Below are 16,069 nucleotides of genomic sequence, written 5' to 3' on the forward strand. Positions count from 1 at the left end.
CCAAAGAGACTGCCATTCAAGTGTACAACCCTCCTCGGGCCCGGGAGCATCATCGGGCCCTGGAGCATCAGTGCTGGGCATTCACACTGTGCTGGCCCTGCACACCATCCCATCCCCCAGTTAGAGGGCTTTAAACTGTCATTTCCTGAAGGATGGAAGACTCAGAACGGGCCTGCCATCTCCTTGGTCAGCTGGCGCCCAAGACTTCTCATGTCCATCCCCCTGCCTGATGTCCTCAGCATCAGCAGCAGAGCCTCAGCCTTGTCACCACAGCAAGGCTGGCTCACATCCTGGGAGAACCACCTCCTTACCTGCACGGAGGTAGCAATAACCCAACCTCTCCCACCTGTGGGGAAAGAAGGGGCTTGGCTCACTCAATCTCAAGGACCTGAACCCAAAAACCAGTTATATGTGTGACTTGCTGATGACATTACTCAGCACTGGTCACAGCCTGAACACCTCATCCCTGAGTCCTTGGTGGCCATGGGCCCCCAAGGGCAGGGCCCATCCATCACAGTCACTGTAGGTCCCCAACCTGACACAAGGCTGATGCCCATGGGGCCTGATGCAAGCTAAGCCTAGGCCAGCAGTTCTCAACCTGTGGGTCATAACCCCTTTGGGGGTCGAACAACCCTTTCACAGGGGTCGCCGAAGACCATCGGAAAATACATATTTCTGATGGCGATTCATAACAGTAGCAAAATTAGTTATGAAGTAACAACGAAAATAATTTTATGGTTGGCGGTCACCATAACATGAGGAGCTGTATTAAAGGGTCACAGCATTAGGAAGGAGGGGAACCACTGGCCTGGGCAGAGGTGGCTTGTACATGAGGCTGTGCTCCTCCTCCAGGCCAGGTGGGCCAGGCAAATGGCAGCAGCACTCCTAAAGCATCCTGGCTGGAGCAGCAACCTATCCTCCTCTGTGCATCCCAGCTACCTCCAACTACAGCATGTGGACTGCCCTCTGATGGAGCCATGTAGGTGGGGCAGGCCTCCTAGCGCCACACCCAGGAGGGAGGGAGGCAGGAAAGGAATTTGCTGGGACAGCAGACACCCATGCCAACAGCTTCTCCCTCCTGGACACTTTCACCTTGCAGCCAATGCATTTTCACCCTTCCTGGGATAAGGCAACATCCCAGGCTGAGATGACCTAATCTCAACCATGATCATGCAAAGAACGTGACAGGCCCAGGGAAGCAGGGCAAGTGAAGGGAAGAGCCAGACAGTGGGCTCTTCAGGCTTACAGGGATTTGCTGACATGAGTATGCCCAATGCCATCTCGGCCCCATTGTGGCTGTGTAAGAGGGCAGGGGTAGCCTAGGACCCCCTCCTGGGAAGCAATGGAAGCCTCAGGGACTTTGCACCTGGTCTGTAGCACCCCTGGGAGCTGGCATCTGCTCACCCCACAGCCTCACAAGCTGAAATGGCAGCCACTTTTAAATAAGGAAGAGGCTTTGGAATCCACAAAGCTCAGGTAAGGCCGGGTTTCTTGTGGAACAGGACTGGATATACCCAGCAGCCCACCGTACCTGGTTCCGTAGCCTGGGCAACGCACGCACACAGCCGAGTACTTGCTCAGAATGGGCTGTACATACTCCTTGCCCTGGTCCTCGATGGCCGGGTCTGGCAACTGCCTGGAAGAACAGAGGAGGGGTCACCACCAGCCCCTCCGCTGCCTGCCCGAAGCCCTGTAGTGCCAAGGAGCTCGCCAGCCTTGGAAGGTCTAGTTCGTGCACTTTTCTGCTCAAGGGCTCAAATCTCTGTCAAGGCTTTCACTTAGAACTCCATTGTTGGACATGGACAACCAGACAGCGATCACTGGGACAGCTCCCCCTGCCAGGGCCACCAGGAGCTTTCCCAGGACACAGGACCCAGGGCTCAGGACTCCGAGGACATGAGCACCAATAAGCTCAGTGCTGGGAAGGTTCTGGTGAATCTGAAAATGCCTGGGGTCTGTTTGGTCAGAGCTGTGCAGGGTCCTCTACAGAGGGACAGAAGCCACCTCGGAAATAAGCTTACCCTCCCCTCTCAGTGAGGCCTAGGTCAGTGGGGCCACTGTGGGCAGGGCCCAGCTGAGAGGTACAGTCACCTGGCCACATGTGCTCCCTACCTATCCCAACAAGTGCCCTAGGGGCATCTTTGCACATGATAGGAGCCCACTCAAACCCTGCAGCTTGCTGACCACTATGGCTGGCACTGGGGCCACACTGTCAATGAAAGCAGACAGGGCCTGTCATGGGCCAACAGGGATGACAGACAGTGACTTACAACTAAGCATGGGTCACCAGGCAGGCCCAGGCAGGGGCTTCCCTTGGGGGTCTGCTATGCTGAGGCTATGCCCTGGTTCATGGTTCAGAGAGGAGAGGGAGGGTGAGCAAGGGGCAGAAAGGGGCCCTAAGGACAGAATCGAAAGGCAGGCTGTGGTGGCTCCTCTAAGAGGCCATTGGGCATCTAGGCAGGACGTTGGCCTAGCTTGAGCGGGTTAGAGGAGGGCCATGTGGGCTGTGTTGCTGTGTGGGAGGAAGGTAGCTTGGCCAGCACCTTGACACACACCTCCCAACCCCGCCCCCACTGGGATGGCTGCAATATGCCAGAGGGTGGTGTCCCTGGGGCAAGTACCCCATGCAAAGACCTCTGAAATGCCTCAAGCAAGTCAGGTCAGAGACAACTTTTCTCCAGGAAATATCTGGGATGGGTCCATCTATGCCACATCTCCTGTGTGCAAACAGAAGGGAGCCTCTAGCTACTCTGAGCACCACCGAAACCCACATCAGGCTCTAAAAGCACCGAGCTCCCAGCACACTGGCCCACAACTGCCCCATCTCCCATCATCAGAAGCCCCCATCAGAAACCTTAACTGTCCATAGGGACAGGTGGGAGGAGGGCAGAGGACAGCGTGTCAGCATATGTCAGGTTCTCCTGCAGCTGAGGAGCTAGCCCCAGTCACCTCCACAGGCCTCACAGGGCAGCAGAGACTGCCTGTCTCTCTGCCCCAGGGCCACAGTGATGGGGGAACACTCTGCTCACCCCAGCAAGACCCACCCACTCACGCCTCCTCGTTGTTGAGCACATCCAGAAGCTGGGTGATGAGGACATCCTTAGGAAGCGCCTGGCTCCGCTCCACAGCCTCCAGGAAGAGCTGCTTCCCAAAGCACAGCTTTCTCCAAGGCGTCTCCAGTAGTGCATTGCTCAGCCCGTATGTCCCTGTAGGGAGGGGGGTCAGTCCACCAGTGCAAAGGCCCCACTGTCTGAATTTAGAGTAAACTCCCACCCACCTACCCAGCACCAGGCAAGGTGCCAGGATACAGCTGGGGGCACTGAGGCCAGGCTGCCCCAGAATCCAGTCTCTTCTCTATAGGTATTCCCAACCCATCTTCATGGTGAGAGGTGAAAAACTCAACATGGTGAGGCACCAGCAGACGATGGCAAGGCATAGAGGCCAAATGGCCTTGAAAATGAGAAATAAGCCATCAAAAATCCAAGTGGGCAAAGGAAAGGGGGAGGTCTCCTCTAATGCTGGCAGGGACACTGGCTGGGGGAGCCTTAAGGTCTTGACACAAGTTTCTCAGAACAAGTTCTCAGTGGTTAATAGAAGGCATCACAAAAAAGAAAAGGGTTTCTCATGTCAAAAAAGAGAGAGATGGGGAGAGATAAACCACAGAACTTATATGCAGGTATGCATGGACAATGGACATGGACAACAAAGCTGGGGACAGGGCGGGGAAGGAGGAGGAGGGCGGAATCAGTGGGGGAAAAAGGAGAAATATCTGTAACAAAAATAAATTAATTAATTAATAAAAAAATAAAAATGAAAAAAGAGAGAGAGAAAAAGGCATGGTGTTGAGGTGGAGAGGCTACAGTAAGCAGCGGGGGCAGGTGAGTTCAGAGTCATGCATCCTGAAAGATGCACTGAAGACAGGGAGCCGCCACCCTCTCCTGCTGCTAGACTTTCCAGGCAGGATCTTGACTAAGTATGGTGTGTCTTAAGCCACTTTGAAGGAAGACAGCGCTGGCTCTGCCAGGCCCTCATAGCCATGCCACCAGCCCAGGGTATCACTGTTCTTTATCTACCAGGAATGATGGTAGACTCCTCAGTGGTGCAGGGTACCTGAGTAGCCACATGCAAAGAATGGATTAGGACCCCTGCCTCACACCATACACAAAAATCAATTCAAAATGTCCCAATGACCTAAGTGTAAAAGTTAAAACTATATAACTCTTAGAAAAAAATATAAGGGAAAAGCTACACAACCTTAGATTAAGCAATGATCTCTTAGCTCTGACACCAAGAGCACACAAAAAAACAAAAGAAAAAAATATATCAGTGGACATCCTCAAAATTTACAATGATGCACTTCAAAACTTACTTGTTGGTCATTTTTCTGACCAAAAAGAAAGTGAAAAGAAAACCCACACAAGGGGAGACAATTTCTGCAAATCACATATCTGATAAGGGACTACTAGCTATAATATATAAAGAACTACAATTCAATAATAAAAATACAAACTACTCAATTCAGGATCTGAATATACATTTCTTCAAAGAAGATAAAGAAATGGCTATTAAGCACATGAAAAGCTACTCATATCTTCAGCCATTAGAGACATCCTAATCAAAACCACAATGTGATACCACCTCACACCCATTAGGATGACTGTAATAAAAAAAAAAAAAAGCAAAACAGGCAATGGCCCTGGCCAGATTGGCTCAGCAGTTAGAGCATCGGCCCATGGACCAGAGAGTTCCGGGTTTGGTTCCCACTAAGGGCACATATCTCAGTTGCAGTTCATCCCCGGCTCTGATTGGGGTCGTGTGGGTGGTAACCAGTCAATGTGTCACTCTCACATCAGTGTTTCTCTCTCTCTCTCCCTCCTGCTCTATCTGAAGATAAATGCAAAACAAAACAAAAAAAAGGCAATGACAACGCCTGTCAAGGATGTGAAGAAATTGGAACTTCATATACTGGTGGGAATGTAAAATGGTGCAGCTGCTTTGGAAAACAGTTTGGCAGTTTCTCAAAAGATTAAACAGTTCCTTTATGATCCAGCAATTCTAGGTATATACTAAGAGAAATAAAAACGTGTCCACACAAAAACTTGTAACAAATGTTCATAGTTGCATTATCCACGACAGCCAAGAGGTGGAAATAACCCAAATGTCCATCAAGGGATGAATGGAGAAACAAAATGTAGGATATACATATGATGAAATATAATTCAGTCATAAACAGGAATTAAGCCCTAATTCATGCTACAACATGGATGAACCTTGAAAACATGCTAAGTAAAAAAAGCCAGACACAAAAGGCCACACATTGCATGGCTCCATCGGTGTAAAATGTCCAGAATAGGCAAATCCACAGAGACAGAAAGTAAATTGGTGGTTGCCAGGGGATGGGGAAGAGGAATGGGAATAACTACTAATGGGTAAGGTTTCTTTTTGAGGTGGTGAAAGTGTTAAATAGCAATGCTATTAAGAGCTGCACAGCTTTGTGAATATACCAAAATCTACTAAAGGGTACCTAGTCTCTGAAAAGTACAGAGGTGTCCCCATAGGAGCAGCCCTCACCTTGTCACCACCCATCAGAGCAGGCTCACCTGGTGCCAGGACAACGGGTTCAGGCTCCCCCTGGTTTCCATAGTAGCAGATGACATCGCCCTTCTCTGTGCTGTGAACAGGAGAGCAGAGAAGTTCACATCAGGGGCCACAGAGAGTGCAGACCCCTCACTGCCTGGCAATCTCCATAGCCCTATCCCCAACTCCCCTGCCAACAGCCAGCACAGAAACAGTGGCCAGCTAGCTAGTCAGGGCCCCAGCCCCTCAGACTTGCAGGCAGGGTCATTAAGATTCCTGGCTCATCACATGAACCATTGGCCTGGGAACAGCAATATCTAAAAGACTTCACTTGCCCTGGCTGGTGTGGGTCAGTGGTTAGAGTGTCGGCCCATGCACTGAAGAGTCACAGGTTCGATTTCAGGTTGTACGTTTGATCCCTGGAAGGTGCAGGAGGCAACCAACTGATGTGTCTCTCTCACATCAATGTTTTTTTCTCTCTTTCTCTCTCGCTCTCTCTCCTCCCTCCCTCCCTTCCACTCTCTCTGAAAATCAATGGAAAAAATATCCTCAGGTGAGGATTAGCAACAAAAAAATAAAATGAAATAAAGCATAAGGACCTGAAGGACTGGGCTTCCACTCCCACCATGCCTGGTCAGTTGAAGGGGGGCCTGACCCAAGGACTGACTATGACAGAAACAACACTCTCTTCTTCTTGGTCTTGAACCCCTCCTGGTACCCACCCCAGGGCTGCTGGCTGACTTCTAAGTCCCTGCGCCATCTGGCTCTTTCTAACCTCTGACTCCTTCTACCCTTTGGCCTGTGCTGGGAACCCACTCAGTTCCCCTGGCTGCTAGCTGGCTGTGTCCAGGGAGGCAGGCCCTAACCCTGTGGCCTCCAGAGAAGCTAGGAGAGAGCTGCTCAGGGAACCAAACCTCCATGCCTCAGCCTCCCACCTATAGGACTGCCTGCCCATTCTTGCAACCACTCAGAGCATGTGGTCCTCATCACCCAGCTACTTGACACAGCTGCTGAGCACCAAGTCCTGCCAGTGTCGAAGCCAAGGGGCTGGTCTCCTGGGCCAGGTCAGACATACACAGAACTACTGACAGGCAAAGTGATCCCTGAACTGGCATGGAGGCTTCCTTCCCCTCCAGGAGCCACTGAAGGTCCCAGCAGTCCAATGCAGGAGAGAGAGGGCTCCAGGCAGCAAGGGCCAGCAACAGACCACACGCTCGGCCCTCCTCCTATGGGGCACTGCAGCCTCTACACCAATCATCTATCTGTGAGGCAGGGGCAGGACTCCCGGGGTGGGACAGAGGCCCTTGGATCTGCCCTTGTAAAAGAAGGCTGGCTCAGGATGGGCACCCATTCATGAGCCAACCATGGGGCACTGACCACCTCCCCAGGCAGAAGTATCCACCAACTTCTGGGGCTTTAAAAGGGGTGAGGAGAGGAGAAAGGAGAGGGCAGTAGGGAGGGAGTGTAAGATGGATGCTCACTTTGCTGAAGTGCAAAACACACAACACTCCTGTAGTTCCTATAGTCACATCTAACTTGCACTTCACACGGGTGGGAGCCCAGCACACCCAGTCCACCAGGGCCCGGTGATACTGACACCTGAACTGACTGACTGCTCTTCAAGGGCCTCACACAACAGAGGGATAGGCAGCCGGCTAGGGCCTCTCCACACTGGCCTCCCTTCATGGCCATAGCACTTCTGCTCCCTCATCCAGCACATTCTGCCATATATATACACTGAAACTCTCAACAGCATCAACTCATCTGTCTGCACACAGGGACAGGTGGCAGTTTGGCACCCAGCATGCAGACCCTGAACACTCCCTTGCCCTAACCACCGGTGTCTGACTGATGGCCAGGGCACAGACTCTAGGATCCCCTCCAGAGGACAAGGGTGCCGCATTTCTCCCCCTAACCTGAACCAAGCACCAATAATTACCTCACCTCAGGGCTCAGTGTCTGCAGTGGGAAGTGGGCCACACTGATGTCGTAAACAGTACTATGCAGCTGGTGCCTGAGCTGGTGTGGAGCCGAGGCGAGGATTCAGGCCCAGGCACCGCAGAAATAAACACACTGAGAAACCAGGCCCCAACCCAATGGCAGCCAGTGTCAACTGGAAATGAGCACGGTGCCCCTTCCCAGCCAGATGCAGCTGCTGTCTCCAGGGGTACATGGGACTCCAGCACGGCACCAGGTGACCCCGGCCCCACTGCACCACCAGTGGTGGTGGCCAGGACACCTGTCTGTCTGAGCTTGGCTGTGTCAGGCGAAAGGGTGGCTTTGAGGACATGCTGAGCCACTTCTCCAAGGGGCACGGCCCTCTGCAGGATCCCAGCAACCTGATTCCTGAATCTCACAGCCCCCAAGCACCTCACGGAAACCAACATGAGCCATGCTGCCGACTCAGACCCAGCTCCCTGAAAATGCTGTTTTGGGGCCCCAGTGCTCAATAGCACCCAACCACTGTGGGGCCCCAGAGTGCTCCAGGACTGCTGCCAGTTGTGCTTGCACCTTCCTTCTCCAGCCTGGGGCACCTCTGCCCACCAGAGAGCAGTGCAAGTGAGGAATGGCTCAAAAACAGGGGGTTCCTCAGCTATAGACATAGTGAGAGGACCCGGGGGCAGAGGGGTGTAGCCAATGGGCACACCCTGTGGTAGAGAGCACCCTGCAGTCATGCTCCAGTTCTCTACAGCAGGAGCCAGCAGCCCTCATACTGTCACAGGAAGCCCCACTGTGAAGCTCTGCTTCCCAAGTCCCAATAGTGGGTCTGGGGGTGGAACTCGGCCCTCGGGATGCTCACCAAGCTCACCTGGAGTGATGTCCCTGAAGAGGCTGCCACAGATGCCATAGCACCCCAAGCTGAGTGGTGGGGCAGGAACCCTACTCCCTGCTGAGTCCACAACCCGGTCCTGCGGCACACTCAGTGGGCTGCCACCCCCACCCAGCAGACTCACCTCAGGTCAGCTGCTAAGAGGTTGAAGCCATTGTACAGGTGACCCTCTGTAGAAACCTTCTTCAAGTAGGAAAAACTGTCCATGTCTGTGGTCAGAAACTGGGCCACAAGTTCACCTGTGAGCAGAAATAGGCACCCATGGCTGAAGCAGCAGGCTTAGTCCCTCTCTCTGGGGAAACTGATGGTCCCACATAGGCCAGCAACAGACCACTGACCTGTCATCCAAGGAGGCTGGGACAGAGAACTGTTTTTGTTGGTTTTCAAAAAACTTTATACCCCAGCCCAGCCAGTGTGGCTCAGTGGTTGAGCATTGACCTGTGCACTAAGAGGTCGCCAGTTTGATTCCTGGTCAGGGCACATGCCCAGGTTGTGGGCCCAATCCCCAGTGGGGGGCATGCAGGAGGCAGCCAATTTATGTTCTCTCTCATCGATGTTCCTATCTCTCTCTCCCTCTTCCTTCCTCTCTCTCTAAAAATCAATAAAGAAAAAAAAATGTTTTTTTAAACAAAAAAACTTTTTCTCCATTATACCCCCATATGGCAGTTCAGCATAAGGGGAAAAATCTTCAGTAGGGACAATAAGTGTCCATGGAGCTGTCCTCCCAAGGGCACCTGCTCTGCAAGCATTGGATAGGTGGGGGACAATGATACATAGTGAGTGACACATTGCCCAGGGGGACAGGTATAAAGTGCATTCCCCGAAAGGGGTAAAAGGTCAGTGCCATGGTTGTCATGTATGCCAAGCTGAGGGTGGTTCCCACAGTGACTGCCAGACAGTGGACTGCAGGGCCCAGGAAACACTCTCTTCCCCATTCTAGCTCCTCCTTCTGTCTCTGCACATGCCCAAAGAAGCCCCGCCCCAAGGCCCATCCCCCAGACCAACCCCTATACCCCTAAGCTAGCCCCCAGTACCTCGTCCCCTGGCATCTGGGTCCTGCCGTGGCTGCAGGTAGTTGGTGAGCGCTGCCAGCTTCCCGCGTGTGCTGATGCCCAGCCATGTGCCTCCTTCCTTGCCTTCCTCCATGTCGAGCCCTGGACAAACGCCAGCATCACCACCAGCAGTGCCCACCGTATCTCTACATCCTGGGGAGTCACACCTCAGTCCCACAGCCCTGGCTGTGGAACAGGGGCTCTGACTCCACAGGGCAGGGCAGCAGAATACAGGGAAGATGCCATCCCCATGCCCCACCCAGACAGCATCCTGAAGCTTGGGTTGGCACTGGGCTGGGAGCAGAGTTACCAGTTCCATCACGGGAATTTCATCCTGGATCTGGTGCAAAGGTGGCTGGCTGTCTTCCTCTGGCAGAATGCACAGAGCCTCACAGTGAGAGCTTCACTAGGAGCCCAGTGCACATCCAGGCCTGTAGCCCTCCCACCAGCCCCATCCCCAGGGCACGAATCCTGCCACAGTCAATGCTGCACAATCCACCAGGCCCCACCACAAGGTTGATCAGGCCCTTACAGCCTCAGGAGAGCACATTCCTAGACTAGAGGGTCATTTTACTTGAAGAGTGAGATAAAAACAGCTAAATCATTAAAATGATACTTTTATAACAATAAAAGCAACAAATGTAAAAATCAAAAAGAAATAAGTAAAACTATCTTTATTTGTAGATGACAAGATTGTATGTGAAGAAAATCCAAAAGGAATCTACCCCCCAAAAATCTACTAGGAACTAGTAAGTAATGCAACAAGACCACCCGTCCACCAGGCAAGTAGGTGCCCCTTAACAGCATGCCAGGGGCCTCCTCTAAATCACTGCAAAGGGTAAACAGTTCGAAGTGGCTGGGGCTCCCCAGACAAGATCGGCACTAATTCAGGGGCAGGGTGCAGGCCCAGGTAACAGAGTAGAATGGAGCCCAGGTGGCCAGGTTGGCCAAGGGGCCCAGGCAGGCTAACCTTTCATCCAAGCCTCCATGTCCTCATCTACACAAATCCTTGAGAAGTGCCTCCTACTCTTCTTCTCCAGAGCAACAGCCCCTCACCCCCTCACCCCACACGTCCTGACAAAGCCCCCCCAACACACACACACACTTCAGCCTCCCCTTTGTGCCCTACAGCAGCGACACACACACAGCCTGCCCTATCCCATAGCCCCGTTCTGTTCTATCCTAGCCCAGGATGGCCAGGATGGTCCTGGCCATGCCCACAGGCTCCCCTCAGCACTCATCCCATGGCCTCGTGGGCCTGCCCCATGACCACTGAGAGAGCCATGACTGACCCAGCCAAGGACCCCACACACACACACACAACCCCCTGGGGTTACTGTACTACTGTGCTGAGAATGTATACAGCAGGGGTCTCCTCGCCAGCTGTCTGTATGTCTACACATTTCCAAGGTTTCCTGTGTAGTTTCTGACCCAGTCCCTTCTCCCTCTTGCACTCAGTCGTCCTGGGTCCCCACTCACGGCTTCTCGGCAGCTTTCCCCACCACCTACCCGACCTCTCGCCCAGGACAGTGCCCTGCCCTGGTCTCCCTTGCCCCCATTCCTGCCCTCCTCTCACACCAGGACAGTCCAGCAGTGTTTTCCTCGCACCACTGCTCAACCACAGTCTATACAAAAAGCCTTCTGTGGAAGCTCCACAGCTGAGCTTTCAGACACTGCAGGTAGAGCAGAGCACATGCCGCCTCCCCGGGCCCACAAGGCCACATGCCCAGCACACTGGGCACCTGTCAACTCTGACAGGCACCCTTGTGCTTACTTGGCACCTGGCTCCCAGGCAGAGGGACTCCTAGCTCAGCCAACACCTGCCTGCATGCCCTCCAAGCAGATCCCTGCCCACCCCATGGGCAGGAACTGCTCCCTGTCCAAGTGGCTCAGGGAGGCTGTTGGCTGGGTGGGCAAGGGACCTGGCTGTCTCCTCCACTTCTCCCCACAGAAACTCCTCGTGAAGCTCCCACCCAAAGGTGCCTCAACCAAACCTCTGCTCCCCAAATTCAGACCAGCTCCTACTGGAGCAAGGGGCGCTTGTACATAAACTGAAACGTGTGCAGATATAAGCACATGTGTGTGTGCGCATACACACACACACACACACACACATACACACACACACAACTATAATGCTACTCAGAGTGATAGAGTGTGGACTTGCACCTCACACCCATACAACCGCATGCTCACGGGAACGTGTGGATCCAAATAAAACCAACTGATCCTTCCGGCTACTTATTTTGCAAATCCATGATACATCAAGCCACAGGGACAGTGTTGGGTGAACGATTCTGGGGCTGATCAACCCAACACTGGCCCAGAGCAAGACTTTGGAGCCCACCCCCATTAGATCCATTGGTGTCCACTTATTCATTCCAAATTTACACAGGGAAGCAGCACTCGTAATGGTGAGAACCATCTGGGGCTCATACTTCCTATCAGGCAGTGGCCACCCACCACAAAGAAAGACTCACCGCTGAGGATCTCATTGTTGTCACCCCAGAAGTCAGCTACCTTGGATGGTCTGTGGTAGAATTCATCCCTGTTGGCTGCCAGGATGAGCCTGAAAAAGAAATCACAACTGAAACTCTCAGGTCAAAACAGAAAAGCCACATTTTTTCCTCCCTAGTTAACAAAGACAATTTGCCTCAGTAACAACATGGGCAAGTCCCAAAGAGAATAAAACATGCAAGGGACAAAGGTCAGCAGCAGCTCCAGGCAGAGGGTTTCCCAGAAGCCCTCGGCCAGACAGTGCCCCAGGGCCCTGCAGTGGATACAGGCAGGAGATGGGCGAAGACATGTGTCCACGCCGTTCAGGGCCAGGAGGCGGAGTCCTGCCCCACACACCCCCTGCGCACCTGAAACAGGGCCTAGCAAGCAAAGACCAGGGGCCAGGCAGGGGAGGGCTCTGAGAATGAATTCTACCAGAGGTACCAAGTATGTCTCAGGTACCTAGGTGACAGGGAGGTGCCCCTCCTTCTGTCTATCTGTCTCTTCCCCTGAAGACAGACACCCCATCGAGCATCCCAGAAGTGTGAGCATGCTCACCAGAGTGGTGTGGGGACACGTGTGGACCACTGCAGCGCACAGGGTCTCTGAGGGCTGCTGTCCTGAGTTTGGGGTGTTCTGGGAGGGAATGGGTGAGAGCTCCTCTGTTTCTCTAATTTTTTTCATTATAAATCAAACAAGTATTTCTTTGGTAATTAGAAAAGATGTCACAGTTTTCAGAGCCCTGGTTTAGAGCTAAGTTTCCAGTCAGCTTTGCCATTTAAATAAGAACACAGATGGTGACTGAGTGGGACACCTCAGGATCTAAGAAATGGTCACCGGAGGACTTGAGCACCACAGGTGGATATACAGGTGAACAGAGAGGACAAGGGGCCAGGGTCTGGGGCTTAGTGGCCTGTGGTCACACTGGGTCAGAAACCAAATTAGTCTAGTCAGTGGTCATGTCCTTAGAAGTCTTCAAAAATAATTTATCTTGTCTCATTGACTTCATGAATATTTGCTCATGTACAATGTGAATTACCAAAGATGTTCATAGAACTGAAAGTGAAACCAGGGCTGGGCCATGGAAGTGTTTTCACCCCATGGACACAGCACATGACCCCCACACGCACACTCTACACCTCCCCATGCAGCCCAGCTACAGGTGCCAATACCGCCAGGGACGGTGCATGGCCGTGAATAGTCGGGTCTGCCCTGGAAGCCTCACCACCTTCATAACACCAGTCTGGTAGGCAGCCACTCTGTCCCCTCTACAGAGCTGGCTCCAGCACTGCACCAGGTCTCAGGGATGTGCCCCTGAGAGGGAAAAGTCTCTGCCCTGATAAGAGCCCCAGCCATTCCCAGAACAATCTTCTGCAGCTCTAACTGCCAAGCTCCGACCTGGACCCTAGCCTGGGGTTAAGGTAGATGGTCTGAAGGAGAAGCCAGCTGGGCCCTGAACCCTGCTTTCCACATCTGCTCTGTCACTTCTGGAACCCAGCCACAGATGTGTCCTGGCTGTCCCTGCTCCCACAGGCTGCCTAAATGGGCCTGTCCTGGTAGAAGGTGTCCCTCCACCACAGCCTGGACAACATCAGAAGGAGGAAAAGTGCCACATCCCCAAGAGGGGACAAGACTCCTGCTGTGGTGGGGATGCAGCAGAGGCCAGGCTCCCTGATAACTCCATGGGCGGGGGCTGTTTCACATGGTCAAGATCAAGGGTCCTCCTTCAGATGCCCAGTGCCCCAGGCCCTCCTCTGCACACTCACTCTGACCCCTGTGGAGAGTGGGGGATGGCGAGGCCAAGGAAGCGCCCAAAATGAGGCCTGTGCTGTTGGCTTCTGGTTTTGTTTCTTACATAAGGCTCCAGAGAAGGAAATATTAGGGATGGAAAAAGCTGACTGAGCAGAACCTTCTGTCCTAAGATTTTTAACTGTTTCTTTTTATTTTTTTCAATAAAGCTTTTTTTTTTTTTAATTGATTTTTAGAGAAAGGAAGGCAGAGGGAGAGAGTGATAGAAACATCGATCGGCTGCCTCCTGCACAACCCCTACTAGGGATCAAGCCCGCAAACCATCATGGGCCCTGACTGGGAATCGAACCAACAACTTCCTGGTACATGGGACAATACTCAACCAACAGCCATACAGACAAGGCACAACTGCCTCTTTTTAAAACAAGGAGCGTTGCCCTGGCTGGTTTGGATCAGCGGTTAGAGCGTCAGCCTGTAGTCTAGAGACACCCGGGTTCGGCCCCTGCTAGGGGCACGTACTTCAGTTTCAGTTTGTCCCTGACCCTGGTTAGGTCGTGTGGGTGGCAGCCACTCAATGTGTCCTTTTCACTTTGATGTTTCTCCCTCTCTCTCTCTCTCTCTCTCTCTCTCTCCCCCCCCCTCCTTCTCTCCCTCCCTCCCACTCTATCTGAACAAAAAATGGAGGAATGTCTTCGGGTGAGGATAAAACAATAAAAATAAAACAAGGAGCATTTACATGTGTTTGTAACTGGGAACATCAATTGCTGGATTATTTTCATCAAAAGAGTCACTAGCTGAATTTCATGGTTTGTTGGGGATTTTATTAAATATATAATTCAGAGATGTGTGGGTGTGATGAGCGCCCACCTCAAGGCTCCAAGTGAGGGAAGTAATCCCTCAGGTACTACTTCTGGGACAGCAACACTGATAAAGGTCCAACTGTGCCCCTGTGCCCAGAGGCAGGGGACGATCCCACCACAGCTGGGATCTGAGGACAGTGAGTCAACCATGGCTTTGTTTTGTTCTAATCATTGAAACTGCTAATTAATTATTCATGACCAATGAGCTCTCCTCACCGGGCTACTGAGGGTGGGTCTGTGAACCATCTGGGGGTGGGTCTATGTTGAGTCTGTGCACCTTCTGGGGAGGGGAGGTCTGAGAGTTCACGGTTTACTTTGTACATATTGTGGGGTATGACTTTTTTTTCAAAGAGCACATAGCCTTTTGCAATCAAGGAAATAACATCAGTGGAATCCCATTAGACACAGCTGCTTCTACACAGCATGCCAAGATCATTGGGACCCAAGGGCAACGCTGCAGCCAGCATGGAAAACTTCTAAGTTAGCATCTCACAGGCCCCTAATGTAAGTTATTATCCTCTAGGCTCCTTGCCAGAGTAATGCAGATAGACACACTAGTATTAAAAACAAGAGCAAAACCAACAGGCACCCAGACTATACTCACATCGAGTAAATGCCACCAAAATATGGAGGTTTCAAGTACCTGGCAACAACGGGTATAGAGGGCAAAGACTGGGACCATCCAAGGGAGCACACCCCTGGACAGCAGCCATGATGCATTGTGTCCAAAGTGAGCCCAGGACGGAGCGACACCGGAAGAGCCCACTTGTGGTTGGCCGGCATGCAACCTGGAAGGCAGACTACACCTACACCAGGGCCAGCCCAGCACCCAGAAGACAGACAGGGAGGTTCATGCCAGGCCAATGCCTGGGGTAAGGCAGCAGTGGCATGTGACATGGGAGTGCCACATCTGGAGCAATGGGCATCCGCAATAGGGAGGGCAGCAGAGTGGCTGCTGAGTCTGGGCATGAACAACCCACAAGACAGATGCTCTAAGTGGCCCACGCTTTCTCCTGTGGGAAAGAGATGACAGAATGCTCAAACACAGCCTGAGAGAGGGGGTGATGCTTCAGGAACCATGCCTTCCATCAGCAGGCCAGCAAAGTGACAGGACGGGTCAACCATGAACACCGCTGGGCCACCCCAGGGGGGGTGTGACAGGGATAGGCTCACCTTTCCCCTTCCTAGGAACTAAATCCCATAATATCAGCATCTGGAAATGGCAGAACCATAAGTAACACTGCCCCCAGCATCAAAAATGAGGGTGTCAGTCTCTGCAAAGCAGAGATGACTTGTTTGACTCACAGTTACAGATATGGCAATAATGGCCACAGGTACAGCAGTAAAAGTCCTCTTTGCAATCATCTGACCTAAAACAAAACTGACTGCAGAAATGAGTTTAACTCACAAATATGAATTAAAACAGGTGCCATTTGTTACCCTGAGGGGTAAGAGAACATTACACGGTTGAGACTGAAGGTGCTGGAAGGAGCACATGGAGCCAC

At 52.4% G+C, this 16,069-nt stretch overlaps 1 protein-coding gene across 4 annotated transcripts in view; it reads right to left on the reverse strand.

The window, feature by feature from the left end:
- Window positions 1–16,069, reverse strand: part of TANGO2 (transport and golgi organization 2 homolog) — a 32,824-nt gene that overhangs the window by 2,450 nt on the left and 14,305 nt on the right. For 2 of the 4 annotated variants that reach the window (XM_036276889.1, XM_036276888.1), the window contains exons 3-8: window positions 11,940–12,028; window positions 9,442–9,561; window positions 8,532–8,646; window positions 5,601–5,671; window positions 3,053–3,206; window positions 1,532–1,636 (exon numbers count right to left, since the gene is read on the reverse strand). In XM_036276889.1, coding sequence (XP_036132782.1) covers window positions 1,532–1,636; window positions 3,053–3,206; window positions 5,601–5,671; window positions 8,532–8,646; window positions 9,442–9,561; window positions 11,940–12,028 — 654 coding nt within the window. Of the gene's footprint in view, window positions 1–1,531; window positions 1,637–3,052; window positions 3,207–5,600; window positions 5,672–8,531; window positions 8,647–9,441; window positions 9,562–11,939; window positions 12,029–16,069 lie in introns of those variants that run through there. The other 2 variants (XM_036276890.1, XM_036276891.1) reach the window with 2 other exon arrangements.

The sequence above is a fragment of the Molossus molossus genome, unplaced genomic scaffold (assembly GCF_014108415.1).
Source record: "Molossus molossus isolate mMolMol1 unplaced genomic scaffold, mMolMol1.p scaffold_m16_p_22, whole genome shotgun sequence".
NCBI lineage: Eukaryota > Metazoa > Chordata > Mammalia > Chiroptera > Molossidae > Molossus > Molossus molossus.